General features: G+C 31.7%; 1 protein-coding gene across 1 annotated transcript; it reads left to right on the forward strand.

Moving 5' to 3' along the window:
• Nucleotides 1-275: 275 nt before the first annotated feature.
• On the forward strand, nt 276-8,092 carry LOC130613829 (collectin-10-like). Its single transcript, XM_057435178.1, has 6 exons — nt 276-1,325; nt 4,460-4,505; nt 4,609-4,791; nt 5,270-5,466; nt 6,467-6,485; nt 7,886-8,092. The coding sequence occupies exons 1-6, from the start codon at nt 1,245-1,247 to the stop codon at nt 8,008-8,010; spliced, it is 651 nt and encodes a 216-aa protein (XP_057291161.1). The 5' UTR covers nt 276-1,244; the 3' UTR covers nt 8,011-8,092.
• Nucleotides 8,093-15,226: the final 7,134 nt, after the last annotated feature.

Raw genomic sequence — 15,226 nt, forward strand, 5'->3', positions numbered from 1 at the left:
AATTTTTACAAAACAAATTATGAAAATGAACTATTTTTTTTCCTTCTCTTGCTACTACAAACATTTTTTCCCAATCTAGTCAATAATTAAAGTGTCTATTTAATGGATCTATTCAAAGAAATAACAAGGCAAAGAATTAACGATCACGAAATTATTATCGAACCCACAACCTCTGAATTAGATGCCCAACGCGCTAGTCCTTTGCGCCACAGCTGCACTGATAGACATATACTGGACATTATAGAAACAGGATAGTTATATTTAACACAATAAATGTTTATGGATTAGGGAATCATCTGGTAACATAAATAATATTTTAAGAGTCGTGTCCAAAGTAAAAAACAATACGTACACTAAATGTCTAAACACCTCGTAAATATCCTAATTGATGACCTGTTTCGTTTTGCTTTTCATTTGATCAAGTGTCATAATGCAGAGAAAGTAATTACTACAAACAAACCTCGGCGTATGAAATGACTAACCATTTTCTTCAAGACGTTTGCTTAATCGTATTATTAGATGAGTGAACTGTAATCAGTATTCGTGTGTGAGAGGGCTTTGTATTGCGATTGATCGAAAAAGGAATTTCTAATTAACTCAAATTTTGAAAATTTTGTGCCTTGTTAATTTTCTGGAATAACAAGGAATGCTTTTGTCAGCACGGTTTGTGAGTCAGAAATTGTTTGTTGGTCCACGGTTGCGTTGGGTAACATGTAAGCTAAAAAATCTTAAGCAAATGTTCCAGATCTTAAATCGTTGTTGTTAGCACACACAAACTCTTAATAACTTTGATCTATTTGCTTCCTCCTCCGTAAAAATAAACTGAAGCATATTTTCAACTCTCCTTTCCTTGTCTTTCAATTCATCTCTAACTATATTTTCTCCAGAAAATTACATTTCGTCAACCTCCGCGTTGAAGCGTTTTGTTTTAGTAAGTAACAAAATCCTTACGGTCAACATTGGGCAAAAACTTATAAAGTTTGCGACAAACAAAACGAAATTTTATACAAAGATTGCAAGGCTGGCTGGCCAGTTCTCTACAATCATTACAATTTTAAATTCGCTGGGCGAATGAAATATTCTTGTTCCTAAAGTTACATGTTCGAGTCGCACTATAGTTATTGAAAAAACCTTAGAAAAACAAATATTGAAGAGATTTGTGTGCGCTTTGTAAACACTTGTGCGTAAAAGATCTCATTGCATCTGTCTTCCTTTACTACAAGAAGAAACAAAATCGAAAAGAAATGTCGAAAACGTTGGTGTTATTTATAACCACTTTGCTTTGTCTATTTTGTTATGCATGGTCAAACGATATCTTAGACAAGGTATGTTGTTGCTTTTACAATCTGAATCAACAAATTTGTCTGCATGCTCAGTTTAAAAAGTTAAAAATGAAAATTTTCTTTCACACGCATCTAGCCGGCATGTAATTTATCTCTCCAGAAATTCTGTTGCATAATTGGCTCGAACGTTATTTTTTTTTTCTCCCGCCACTAAGAAACTTTTATTTTTTTAGAAAGCGCGAACTTTACAAACCTATCTCTCCAACTCTCCTCTTTACAATCAAACTCTCCTCCACAAAAAAATCTGGAAGACACAGGACACCACTTTTTATAGAAAGCGTTTAGGGTGTAAAACTACTATGATGTCGTTGTACTGAAGAAAAAAAAAATTTTTGACAAGACTTTTTTTTTTATCAGCTTCAATCAAATATAACATATAAACCAACTTTACTCCAAGCAATTATGACGTTCATGGGTTGGCGTCAGAGTAGTGAAAACTGGTAACAAGGTGGGGGAAACCTTTTCTATGTCCTGTTCAAATATTTAACATATTTATTAAAATCTTTGTGTAAACAGACAAAAAGTGAAAAAAATAAAGAAAACGATAAAAAAGTTGGAACAACCACAACCATATTTAAAAAGAATAAGGCCGCTAATCAGCCAACCTCGTTCCCATGGCTTGTTTCTTACCGGCGCTGCGTAGACAAAAAATTCTAGGATATTTTGTCTATTACAGCGAAGCTCATAATTAATGTTTCAGCTGATGCAGTATCGGAAATTTATGTGTGCAAATTTCTTAAATTATTGCTGTGCACGATTTTTTTAATCACTTAAAGGCTTTGCATTCCTCTTTTCACATGATTAGAGCAAACACTTCGTCCGAAGTGTCCTGATTTTTCGTTTGTCGTCCTATTGTTTAAAATATATATGCAACAACTTCACATTGCAGACTGTAGTAAATGATGTAAGTTTTTTTGCGTGGGGAGTACAAATAAAGTTAAAAGAGGATTAATTCTTAGTCAAAAAGTAGTGAGAATATTTTGTTTGTTTGTTGATAATGCATGTAGTAACCATAGCAACATTTCTCACATCCAATACAAAGAAAAAAGAAAGTATGTGTCAGCGAGAAACCTTTATAAGGGCGTAGCAATCTTTGGTAAATATGGGCGTAGATTTGTGCGGAGGATGTGATTCTACACAATTCCTACCCAATCTAGGACGTAACAATCTAAAAATTTTACTCCAGCGCCAATGAGTTTTATTTAACATTAGAATCACGAAAATTTTTCATTTCACCCAGGAGACTTCACTAAAAAGTAGGTTTATATAAATTATCATTTTTTTATACAAAACGCGTCAGTTGTTTTTATTATAAAACGAGTCTGTTTTTTAATAAAAACGCGCCGATAATTCACTACTCAACGGATCGGAGTTATTTTTATTACACAACGTGGCAGGTGCGTTATCGGTAAAAAAAGTCGGCAAAAAGTGATCAAGTTTTTGTTAAGTGACTTGATATTTTTTAGCTATTTTTTTGCTCGATCAAACTTTTTTGCCGAAACGGCCTTGTATCATTCATTAGTCTCTGCGCTTTTCTTTCTAAATAATATTTCAAGTGAGCTTTGTAAAGGAAAGAGGAGAACCGAGGAGAAAAGAACGTAGCAGAAGTTAAAGACCAAAGCAGCGAAGGTGTCGAAATAAAGGAAAAAGAAAAAATAATCATTAAAATTGACTGATTTGATATAGTTTCCATCGGCCTTTTGTCGTTTTATTGAAAAAAAGAATTTAAAATTTGTTTTTGATCTGAACATTAGTCGGCAAAACGAAGTCCAAAGTGACTAAATGTTTCCCCGGATATTTTTTGTCGACCTTTTTTGCCGACTTTTGCTTATACCAATATTAAGGTATTACAAAGAGGGACGCTTTTGTACAACCTCGTCCCCAGGGCATCTTGTATCTTTTCTGACCCGGGGTCAGAAAAGATACAAGATGCCCTGGGGACGAAGTTGGCTTTTGTAGTCTTAACTCTTATCCATCAACGGCATAAATACTGCTGAATAAGCGCTTTGAATCTGTATTCTTTTGGGAAAAGCCATGCTCGGCCACAGAGCTCTTTGAGATAAGCTCAAAAGTAGTTTATCTCAAAGGGCTCTGGGGTCGAGAATGAGGGCTAACCTCCTTAATATTTCGGGGGTAGAAGAAGATGGCATACAGCGGAGGAGAGTTCACAATTCTTGGAAACATGGCGCACATGTGGCTAGGGTTAATAAATACTTTGTTTACTTATTTTTTCTCATATGCTACTTTTGCATGGTAATTACGTTTTTAAAATGTTTGGAAAACTATATATACTGCGTACTTAAAGAAAATATGTCAAGACAGAAGGGAAAAGGTACATAAGGATTTAATTTATGCACTTTTTTCTGTTAGGTTATGCCATCACAAACTAATTAGTGTGTTAAAATAATACAGACGTTGCCAAATCACCACACAGAATATTCATTTTTGATTGTCTTAAAATGTCCTAATTTAATAGATTATAGCTGACCTAGCGCATGTGATTTTGGAATTAGAATACCATTTTGAATTCTTTATTATGGTTGACCTTCTCTGTTAGTGTTTGTAGTGCCGAAGCTTAGAGTGGTAATAACTCTTGTGCTTGAGACCAGGGTTAGATTCTCCTTAGCTGCAATTTAATATGGGCAGGTGAATGTTGCTATAGCCTCTAGTTAACCCAAGAGATGTAAGGAAAATTGAGAAGATGGCATACTATGTGGGTCTGTTGGATGTTGCAGGAATTTGTTTGGTAGAGGGAAGACCCTAATTGGACTGAGTAGCTGAAAATTAGCACTAAATACTTTAGGGCTCAGCATCTACGCCATGGCACCTCCTGGAGATAAGGGTATATCCCTTAATATTTATGAGGCTAGCCATGTAATATATGCACATCTATTTATCTGTAACGCAATACGGTAAATAATCATGCAAAAACATACACAAAAGGGCTTGAGGGCTTGTTGACTAGTGAATAAATAAAATAATAACTAAGGCACATGTCAAGTTATACAACAATGAGTATATATATTTTATTTTTCATAACATTTATTTAAAAAAATTGAATTCTTGGCTTTTTTTAATATAGGCATATATTGATGTGAACAACTTTCTTTTTTTAGAACCAAAATAATGACTTTTATGCAAAAAACTACAAATGTCCAGAAGGTAGGTAGATGTGTTAACACGATGTCATAATTGTAGTAATTTTTTTTAACTTTTTTCTTTGTTACTGTTTTTACTTTTCATCAATTTATCTAAAAATGTTCAGGATGGCAACAACGTTGTGAAAAATGCTACCTGGTCGTAAAAGAGGAAAAAACATGGACAGATGCAAGATACCATTGCAAACAAAGAGGTGGCGATCTTGTCACTATCAAGGATTTTGCCACAAATATGTTTTTGACGAGATACGTAACATCTGTGAGTGATTCAACAAGAACAATATGGATTGGTAAGCTAGAGTATGTTTTTTTTGCAATAACAGGATTAAATGAGTACTTGTAGATCAGTGGCTAGAGCTCTTGTCTCAGGCCTTTGTGAATTCAGATTCTATGTGTAGGTTTCATGCGCATTTCATAAATTGATAGGCATGTGTGTCTTAGTTAATTAATTATTAGATAATTATTTTGAGGAAGGTTCTTTATGTATATATCTAAAACACTCAAATCTGTTGTTATCCTTGTGCCTGTGTACTGCATCAGTAGATCTATTTAGGGTGGTTTTTTGGAGAAATATCATGTTAATTAAGTGAAATATGTGGGGATTTTGTGGTCCCTTTTCTAAAATGTTCAAATTTGTTTGGGTTAAATATTTTTAAAGAACTTGTCTTTTCGTTTTATTAACATATGATTACCTGAAGGGATCTACATGCATTACACAACACCAGTTTTGATTTTTATTATTACTTCAGATGATCCTTTTCTATACAGGTTTAAATGATAGAGTGAATGAAGGGGAGTTCCAATGGGCAGATGGTTCAGAAGCAGTTAAACAAGAGTTTCGTTGGTACCCAGATGAGCCTAAAGATTCAACTCCTGGAGAGGATTGTGTGGAAATGTATGTACGGTCTCATCAATATCTTTGGAATGATGCACCTTGTGGTGACAATCTTCATTTTGTGTGTCAGGTCTGTAACATTTTTTCTATTATGGCCTATTTGTTACTTAAAGTATTCACATTCGATACATATATTCTGTGACGAAAAGAACCCAGCATAGCTTACTCAACTGACTTTTGCATAGCTATAAAAGCTGAGTGGATTTTGCAATAGATCAGACTGTAATGATTGTTCATTATTCAAATTGTTATGGTCACTGCACTGGTTTTGTCAATCAGTTAATCACAAAATTTATAAGTAAGAAATGGTTGACTATCTTTATTATTAGTTTTGAGTGCTTTGACTCCTCACCTGAACCAGATTTTATTCCAAAACTGAATTCTACTTAAAATGAACAATTGTTGTTTCAACTTTCACTGCTAACCCAGTGTATATTCAGAGTTTTGTAATTAGTCTAAGTACACCTCGTCATCATTCCTCACACAATGCCTAGCTAATCTATATCTTCATTTAATTTTTAATTTTATCTTGAAAAGTTTACGCTATAAATTTTTGTTTGTAATGTGCTGTTACCAGGAAGTATTATGCACCAAGTATTCTAGCAGTTGGAACATCCAGATTGCAATGTCGGGTAGCAAGGAAATAACCACTAAGAATTTGCTTGTTTTTTACAAATAAATGTGAGTTAGAAAGTAATAGCGTGTGGATTTTATATTAAGTAGATAAATTACAGAACCATTTTCAAGAACAAACTAAACCACTCTTTCATTGAGCTGTCATTAGCCAAATTTTTTTTATTCTGCCAGTGCATTTTCATACTTTTATTTATTTTCAGAATAACTTACTTCATACTTAAATTCATGACTGCTACGGATATTAGAAATGGTGGTTACCTCTAAAACAAATATTTCTCAACTAAGTTTCATTATGTTACTAACTGTTGGAACAATGTGTTTTCAAAAAATTTTATGTTTGTTAAAAACATCTTAAGAAAGAGCTAGAACTTTTTATTGTGTTCTTCTGTTGCAAGTTCATGATCATGATGAAATAATTTTTTTTGTTATTCTAGATTGACGGATGTGTAAATGGTGAGTATTACTTTTTAAGTTTAAAATAACTAATTCAGAATCCAGATATAGAGTTTACAAGTTGCAAACCCAAGTGCCATTACTATTTGTGAATTGTTTTAAGAAGGAAATGTTATATTTGTGAATACAATTTTTCTTTTCTTTCCGTTATTATCACAATATTTCTGTAAGAAGTATTTAATTGCACTTCTTAATGTCCTATACTGCAAGGCGTTTTTCTAGTCCTAATTAAATGTTGTGCAACCCAGAATCTTAAAGGTCTTACACGTAGCAAAATTTGCAATAGCAATTAACGTGCAAGTAACATAGTGTCCTCTCCAATCTGACGAGGGGAAGAAAACTCAGATATCCGATATTTTCCTATTTAAGGAAACTTTCCCCTAGGGAATTAAATTATTCTACTATATTACTTGCACCTACTGTGCCCCTGACCCTTAAGGGCTTTGTATTTGACTATGTCTCTCTAAGAGCTAAATTTCCTTATGTAAAAAAAAATAGAAGTCATCTTTTTATATTGTTTTCGCAAGTCACAAAGGAAGAAAAAAACATGTTCCAGTTTTGATGCTCTTGGATTTAAAGTCACTTGATTTGAAAACTTTTTTAAGTTCACAAAACAAATTCGAATTATTGTTTATGTGAATTTAAACAAAAGATGGTTTTAAGTGAGTGACCTCTATATTTTATGTGTTATGTAAATCTGTTTTTCAATTTTAGTAAGCTTTCCATAAAAATTAGTGTGGTTCCATACATAACCCTGCATTAAAGAGCCACCAATCAAATCATCAGATTTTTCCATACTAACCGGCTTTTTGTATTAGTCAGGTAATAATATGAGTAACAGCTGCTATTACGCTATTACAAGTTGTGATTTTTTTATATGTTTTAAAGCAAACAATATTTGCTGTAGCCAATAAACATTAAAAATGGGTATAGGTACAAAACTTAATATCAATAATTTAATATTTTTGTTTCTATTGTTAATTTCATTTAAAATTAAAGGAATGGAGATGTGACGTTACTGTAAATAAAATGTTAAAGAAAAATGTTTTAGTATTTTGAATTTTGTGCAAATAATTGTGCAAGCGCTTGAAAAATTACTTTTATTGTATTTGCTGTTGCAAATTTTGCTATGTGTAACAGACTCATGAGGTTGGTATTTATCAAATGCAGATCTAAAATTGACCTAGATCTATGCATATTAAAAGTACCTGGTCACTTTTATACTGATGAATAAAATAGGTAAATTAAGGGCAGGAATTTGTGAAAGAGTGGACATTGATTCGTATTAAATGTTTTAAAGAAAAAGACTTCAAAAAACTGGCAAACATTTAGTTAAGCTTCATTTGATATCACAATTATATAGATTTGAAAGCCTTTAGTCAATTTTTGTTTCACGCCAGGAACTCAGCGTTGTGATAATGGTAAATGCGTTTCCAAACAAAAAATATGCGATGGTGTTAACGACTGTGGTGATAACTCTGATGAGAAAAATTGTTGTAAGTTTTATTTGAAATTTTTGTGTTAATGTTTTATTGATGTAAAATTTGTTTTGTATTTGTATTTTTTTTTCTACCTTTCTCTTATTAAGTACATAAATGTCACTGTACTTTTAGCAACCTCATGTGGAGGATATATGTATGGAATGGCTGGTAATTTTACTTCTCCTAACTACCCAAACAAATATGGGGACAATCGAGATTGCACCTGGACAATAGAAGTACCAGAAACATATAAAATCGAATTAAAATATCTGACATTTTCTGTGGAAGAAGGTTTTGATTACGTTGAAGCTTTTGATGGAAAAACGCTGGCCTCAAAATCATTTGGTCGCTTTAATGGTCACGTTATACCAAAAGCTGTGATGACAACCTCAAACACACTACGAGTATCTTTGGTGACAGACCCTAGCGACAGTTTTTCAGGATTCTTTGCACAATACAAAGCAGGTATTAAATTACTATCATGTTGAATCCACCATGATTTTTATTTTTATAGTAGTTTACCTATTTTCTAGTTAAGGGATAAATGCTATATAAGAGTACCGTTATTAAAGGAGTTTGTACCTAAGAAATTTTTATAATAGTTTGTCTATTTCTTAATACCAGCTACAGGATTATGGTTTTTTAAATGAGTTTGAAAGTGAGAAATACTTCAGTATGCACTAAATTTAATTTTAAAATTTTTAGAAGTGTGACTAGATGAAAAAATGAGAATACTTTTGCTTTTTTTCGCAATTTAATAAATTTAAAATAAAGTTGCTAACAAATCACTAGTCCACACTTAAAATGGTCTATATTATCTTGTTAAGCATTATTTTGATAGAGAGGTCAGGTTTTTACTTTGTTTACAAATATGTTATTTTGTTATTTTTATTGATAAAAAAGTAACTAGGATTGATATTATAAAAAAAGAATATAATAAATCAGACTAGTGCACATAAATTTTGGATTTTCATACATTTTCTGCAGTTGGTTAAGGTAGGGTTAAGCAATACAACAATTTTGTTTTCATTGTGTAAGTCTTTAGCCATAAAAAAGTATCAATAATCAATAAAACACTTGGTTAAAAAATAAATCTTTTCACGAAGCTTTTCGTAATCTAAGTTACATTACAATTTATTTTCATGAAGCTTTTCGTAATCTAAGTTACATTATCATAATGTAACTCAGATTACGAAAAGCTTCATGAAAATAAATTGTTTTTTAACCAAGTGTTTTATTGATTATTGATAATTTTGTTTTCCTTTTTTACTTTTGGTAAGTTTACCAAAAGCACCTACTGTAACTACCCCATATATAGCAAATCTTAATTTTGTAGTAGTTTTATATTGATACTGTGTTATGTTTTAGTGAAAGGGGATTGTGATATTGAAGTGACTATCAAAAAGGGTGGTGTATATTACTTTAATTCGCCAAACTACCCCAGTGATTATCCAGATGAGACCAAGTGTATTTGGAAGTTCAAAAACGAAGATCCACTCAAAATCCTTACCTTAATAATTCTTGATATTGAAACAGAAAAAGATAATGATATTATTGAAGTTCGGGATGGAAATTCCAAAGATAACTTTCTTATTGGCCAGTACTCTGGTAATAAAATTCCTGACACAGTTTTTTCCTCGAAAGACAAATTATGGGTGAAATTTCAATCAAACTTTGTGAACACCAGGAAGGGTTTTAGAGCAGTAATTAAATCAGGTAGGAGCGTATTTTTAATAAGATGTATTGTTTAGAACCAAAAATAAAATAGCGAATAATCATGAAAAGTACTGGAAATATTTATCTATTTTTTTTTAAACAAAATTTTTAAAGCTGGTGTTTTATATTGTGCTTTTTACAACAACCTTGTTGAAATGTATTTTTCAATTGCACTTTTTACAATTAATTAATTTAATACCAGTGTTACCAGCTAAAATGTTTTATTGTATTTAGGATGCCTTGTTTCAATAAATGCTAGTCAAGGTATTGTGTCCAGTCCTGGTTTTGGCCGTTCTACATATCCCAATTTATTACGATGCACATGGTTGATAACAGAGCCAAAGAACCGGCCCTTGACATTTATTTTTCATCAATTTGACACTGAAAGGAAATATGATGTTTTGACATTGAAAACAAAAGGAGGTGAGAAGATAACTGAATACTCTGGTCAAAAAACAAAAGGATGGCTAACACATTCCTGGATTCTTGAAACAAACCAATCTTTCGTGGAGGTAAAATTCAAGTCAGACGTAACATATCAATTGAATGGTTTCAATGCAACGTTTTCCATTGGTATGTTGATGTATTTTTTTGAAAACAGATATGTTGTGTTTTTGTTTTGTGCAAAAAATGGTTAATGATAAATTTAAATTTTTCACAAGGTTGCTCACAGTTACCGAAGATAAATGGTGGAGTTATCATTGGACGGACACATTATGGCGCTGTTGCATCATATCAATGTGGAGATAAATATGCCAGAAAAAATGGCAACAGCAGGACATGTGAATATGGTGGAATTTGGTCAAAACCCATTCCATACTGTGATAGTAAGAAATTTTGAGCATTATCAAATTTGCTTTTGTTCCTTTTAAAAGCATTTATTAAAAGCATATTGTGTTATAAATTGTTTTCGTGTGATTTGCTAATTAAAAGAAATCAAGTCCGCAGCAGAGGGCATAACATGAAATTAAAAGTATACAGAACATAATACAAGTTCTGTAAGTTACAAAAAATTAAAAAAAAAAGTTTTTAGGAGTTACTTGTTATAACGGACAGTTGTAATAGCATACAAATTTATTTGATTAACGAAATATTGAATTGCAGAGTGCAATTTTTGAATTCATGATTGTTTAATAGCTTTTATGTCATTGCATGTATTAAATATGGCTTAATAACAATGCTTGCTATACATAAAAGATTTAGACTTAACTTTTTGTTATTTACCACATATCACCTTGTCAAAATTTTGTGTTACAAATACAAGTTTGTGTATTGTTGAAAAATAAATGTGAAAAAAGTATAAAAATATAACTAATATAGATATCAACACCATCTTCTACATTATTTTTGTTTTCAATCTTGTAGAAATTGATTGTGGCCATCCTGGGAATGTTAATAATGGTGGATTTCTTGTTTCTACAAAAAATAATGGAAGCTTTGATTTTAACACTATAATATCGTACTACTGTAATGCTGGATTTAAACTTGTTGGAAACGTGAATAGAGTTTGTCAAAACACATCAAGCTGGAGTGGGACTCAACCAGTTTGCAAAAGTATGAAACTTACGATCAGTTTTGGTGTTTATACCAAAATTTTAATTATTGTTGATTGAAAACTAAGTGATACATGGTTCTTAATAAAGTAAGAAATAACTGTTTTTTATTTTAGTAAACCTTTGCAAAGATCCAGGAACACCAGAAAATGGAATGAGAAATAGTGACAACTTCCAAGTTGGAAAATCTGTTTCATATTCATGCAAAAAAGGTTTTATGATTGAAGGAGCAACAACAATTGATTGTAATGCCGATGGGACTTGGAGTTCAAAGACACCTACTTGCAAAGGTAAACATTACTGATAATGCATATCTAAGTAAACCTTAACTGTGATGTCCTTGGAAATATTTTTTAGTAAAAATTTCCGAGTTTATTTTTTCACACAAGGTTAAGGAGGGGTGCACTTTAAAGTTATCATTTCATTATTCAAATAACATTAACCGATGATATCAGACTGATGACAAAAATGTTTGGAGATAGTCTAAAGTATAGTTTTCTATGAGATCTGTACAGCAGGGTGTTACTATGCATGATCAGTACAGAGAATCTTGACAAAGACATCTTGTTTTGAACCACAATGCAATATCTTTGTTATTTATGTAGTTGTTATTGCTTACCTGTTCAGGAAGAACATATCAGAGAAATAATTTACATGTTAAGAATATATCGGAGAAATTAAGTATGCTCACAGTAGACAAAACATAGAATTATGGGAAAGTAGCTTCTTGACTAATTTGACATTCGCTTGTTACTTTGCACAGAGACTGTTGATATTTGCCCTAATTTTGTCAGAAACAAGATGCAACTATGCTAATATTTGTTTTAAACTGTTTTAGCTATCTATTGTTTGAATCCAGTAGCACCAGATAATTCCATAATGACAGGCGTATCTATGAACACCACGAAGGTGCCCTTTGGTACAATTCTTAATTTTAACTGCAAAGCCGGATTCAAGTTGAATGGAGATTCTCAAGTTAAATGTGATGGTATGGTTCTATTTTTTCTACTTATTGTTTTTACTGGAATTGTGCTATTAAGTCATGTTGAAAAATATTTATAACAGCTCCAATGTCTTTTAAAGGATGTTATGTAAGCTTCAAATTATCTGAAATCATTTGATTTTTAAAGCAATGGTCTGTGTACAATTTCAAACTTTCTATTTTCACTGCAATTTCTTGGATTTGCCACTTATGATCGGTCTGAACTAACTAAATAATATCTTTAGCTTTTAGCCTACAATATACAGGTAAACAAGTAGATTTAAAAATTTAACACCAAATGAAACCATACTGCTTTTTTCATAATTATGAATTTTGTAGACTCAGGAGATATTCTCTGGTTGCTGAATATCAAAGGGTAACTCCACTTGTTCTTATAGTCCTTATGGTATTTTTAGCACCTGGTATATGGACTCCAAATCTTCCAACATGTACGGATGTAAACGAATGTGACAGACGTATGCCATGCAAAGGAGAGGGAAGCACTTGTGTAAACAACATTGGAAGTTTTCTTTGTATATGCGAAACTGGATATGAACGGGTGAATACGACAACATGCAAAGGTAACACTGTGATATTTAATTTGCTTGAGAATTGTTATTAATGGGGATAAGCGTTGTTTTTATAATTGAACTTGGAAATTGGTGTTTTTAAGGAAGGAATGGTTGCTTCAAGGTCTTTAAATCACGAAAAAAATAGACTAATGGCTAAAAGTGTTGTTTTGTGAAGTGAATTTAAACTTGTTTGTTTAAATTTGTTTTAAATTTTAATCATCATAATAAACTTCTTGCCAAATTTTTCTATACACCCAAAAAGCCTGAACAAAAAGATATAATTCTACAATTCTTTAGACTACAAAAATATATCAAATTCACATACTACGCATCACCATCTTTAGTTAAAATAGAACAGAGAATTTCATTTTTGCAATGCGTAACTTTATGAAAGTTTATGCTTGACCTTTTGTTTATACTCCTTTTTATGTTTAGACATCGATGAATGCAAAAGAACAAATAACACTATTAAATGTAATCAAATATGCAGAAACCAACCAGGAGGATATAAATGTGAATGTGAAGATGGATATTTCTTATATCATGGTGACAACACAACCTTGCATCGTGTCGAATTGAGAACTGCTATCGTAAACCACACATGTTTTGGTAAAGCTCTTTTTAATATATTAATACTGATGTTTCTTTTCAAGAGTCAACCGTAGTTGTAAAACCATGTTTTCATTATGTTGGCAGACACAGCTAACTATTAACCTGGGAACAGTAATTTTGCCTTAGCTCGCCTTTTAAATAAGGAGTTTGTTGACAGCAAATACCATCATCTCAATTTACTATTTTTTTATAAAGATTAAATAGCTTTATCACTTATGTTTTTTAAATTTTAAAAGTCCTAATTTAAACCTAAAAATAATTATTTAAATAGAAATTGTTAAAACTAAGTTTCCTTTGTAATTCCAGGTAATCCGTGTCCTGTTCCTGATATTCCTAATCATGGCTATGTAATCAACTATGGTAATCGTTATCCTGTCGTCCTTCAGTATTACTGCAACAATGGTTATGTTTTGAAAGGGAATCGCAACGTCAAGTGCTTAAAAGATGGAAAGTGGGATAAAACATTTCCAACCTGCGTTTGTAAGTTTCTCTATCGTCTTACAGCAAATTAAAAAGATAATTTGCTGTTTTCAACCTTCAGTTACGTTTCTTTTTCTGCTATTAGGATGACTTTTTCTGCCATTGTATGTGTAATTTCTTAATATTTTTGGGTTAACAAAGAACTATTTAGAAACCTTTAGAAGCCGCTAATTTACATGTTACAATGCTGTAAATTAAAAATTTGTAAATCTTCTTTTTTTGGTTGTTTACTTAAATACTTTATGCCATAAGAGTTTAAATGGACAATTAAAGTACTTTTTTTAAAGTACTAATTTTAATTGAGAAAGTTTACATGCATAAGTCATAATAAACCATACATCTGTAGTCATGTTTATTAGAAACTAAGATTTAGATCCACGTAAAATTCCCATAAAACCATGATATTTTGCTTTGTTTCATGACCTGAAGTAGGAATCCTATAGGTGACATTTGTTTAAGAGGATTTCACTAAGTGATTTTGCTTGGGCTTTGTAGAGTAATCAATTTTAGCATAGGTATTTTTCAATCTTTGTTGGTATATGTACAACTTTGTGTTTAACTATCATGAATTAGTCTACTAAAGATCGATTAACTCAAATACCAAGGCATTTAATAACAAAATAATCCTGCTAGCTTTTCATATATATTTTTTCTATGTATTATTATTTTGCATTTTAAGTGGCAAGCTGTGCAGAACCAAAACAAGTTGAAAATGCAGTATACACAGTAAATGGTACAAACCATACTACCGCATCTGGATATAAAATTTCCACAACCGTCACCTACACTTGTAACTCTGGTTATGAAAGAGCTTCTGGAAATTTGAATCGTGAATGTGTGCACAACATCAGCCATGCATTCTGGTCAGGAAATCTTCCTGTATGCAAAAGTATGTAAAAAATCCATTTTTGTGACCAGTTACTAGTCTCATGGATACCAGTCAGTCCCGAAGTTATCATTAGTATTTTGGCACTGCCAGCGTTATTATTGGCAAAATATGGCAGTTGTATCACAATACAAATAAGTTTTAAATCCTCTCATATTATTTTTAAAGTAAGAAATTCTGCTTTTATTGGCTGATCAACTTAATTTGATTTTCATGTCTCTCACGGCCTCTGTTTTTGGCTATATTGTTTTGGTTTTTCGTTCTTATCCGGCGCTATCTGTAATTGTGCTATTTGTAATATATATGTATAATACACGCAATAAGAATTTACTACCATGTAAAATGGTCTTCAAGCAAAACCAAGTTTAGAGTATAGTTGATTAAAACCGAACGAGGTATAGTACATGGTGTTTATTCAAGATTACAAAATAAATAAATTAAGGTATAGTCTAAGGTTAG

This window comes from Hydractinia symbiolongicarpus, chromosome 11 (assembly GCF_029227915.1).
Source record: "Hydractinia symbiolongicarpus strain clone_291-10 chromosome 11, HSymV2.1, whole genome shotgun sequence".
NCBI lineage: Eukaryota > Metazoa > Cnidaria > Hydrozoa > Anthoathecata > Hydractiniidae > Hydractinia > Hydractinia symbiolongicarpus.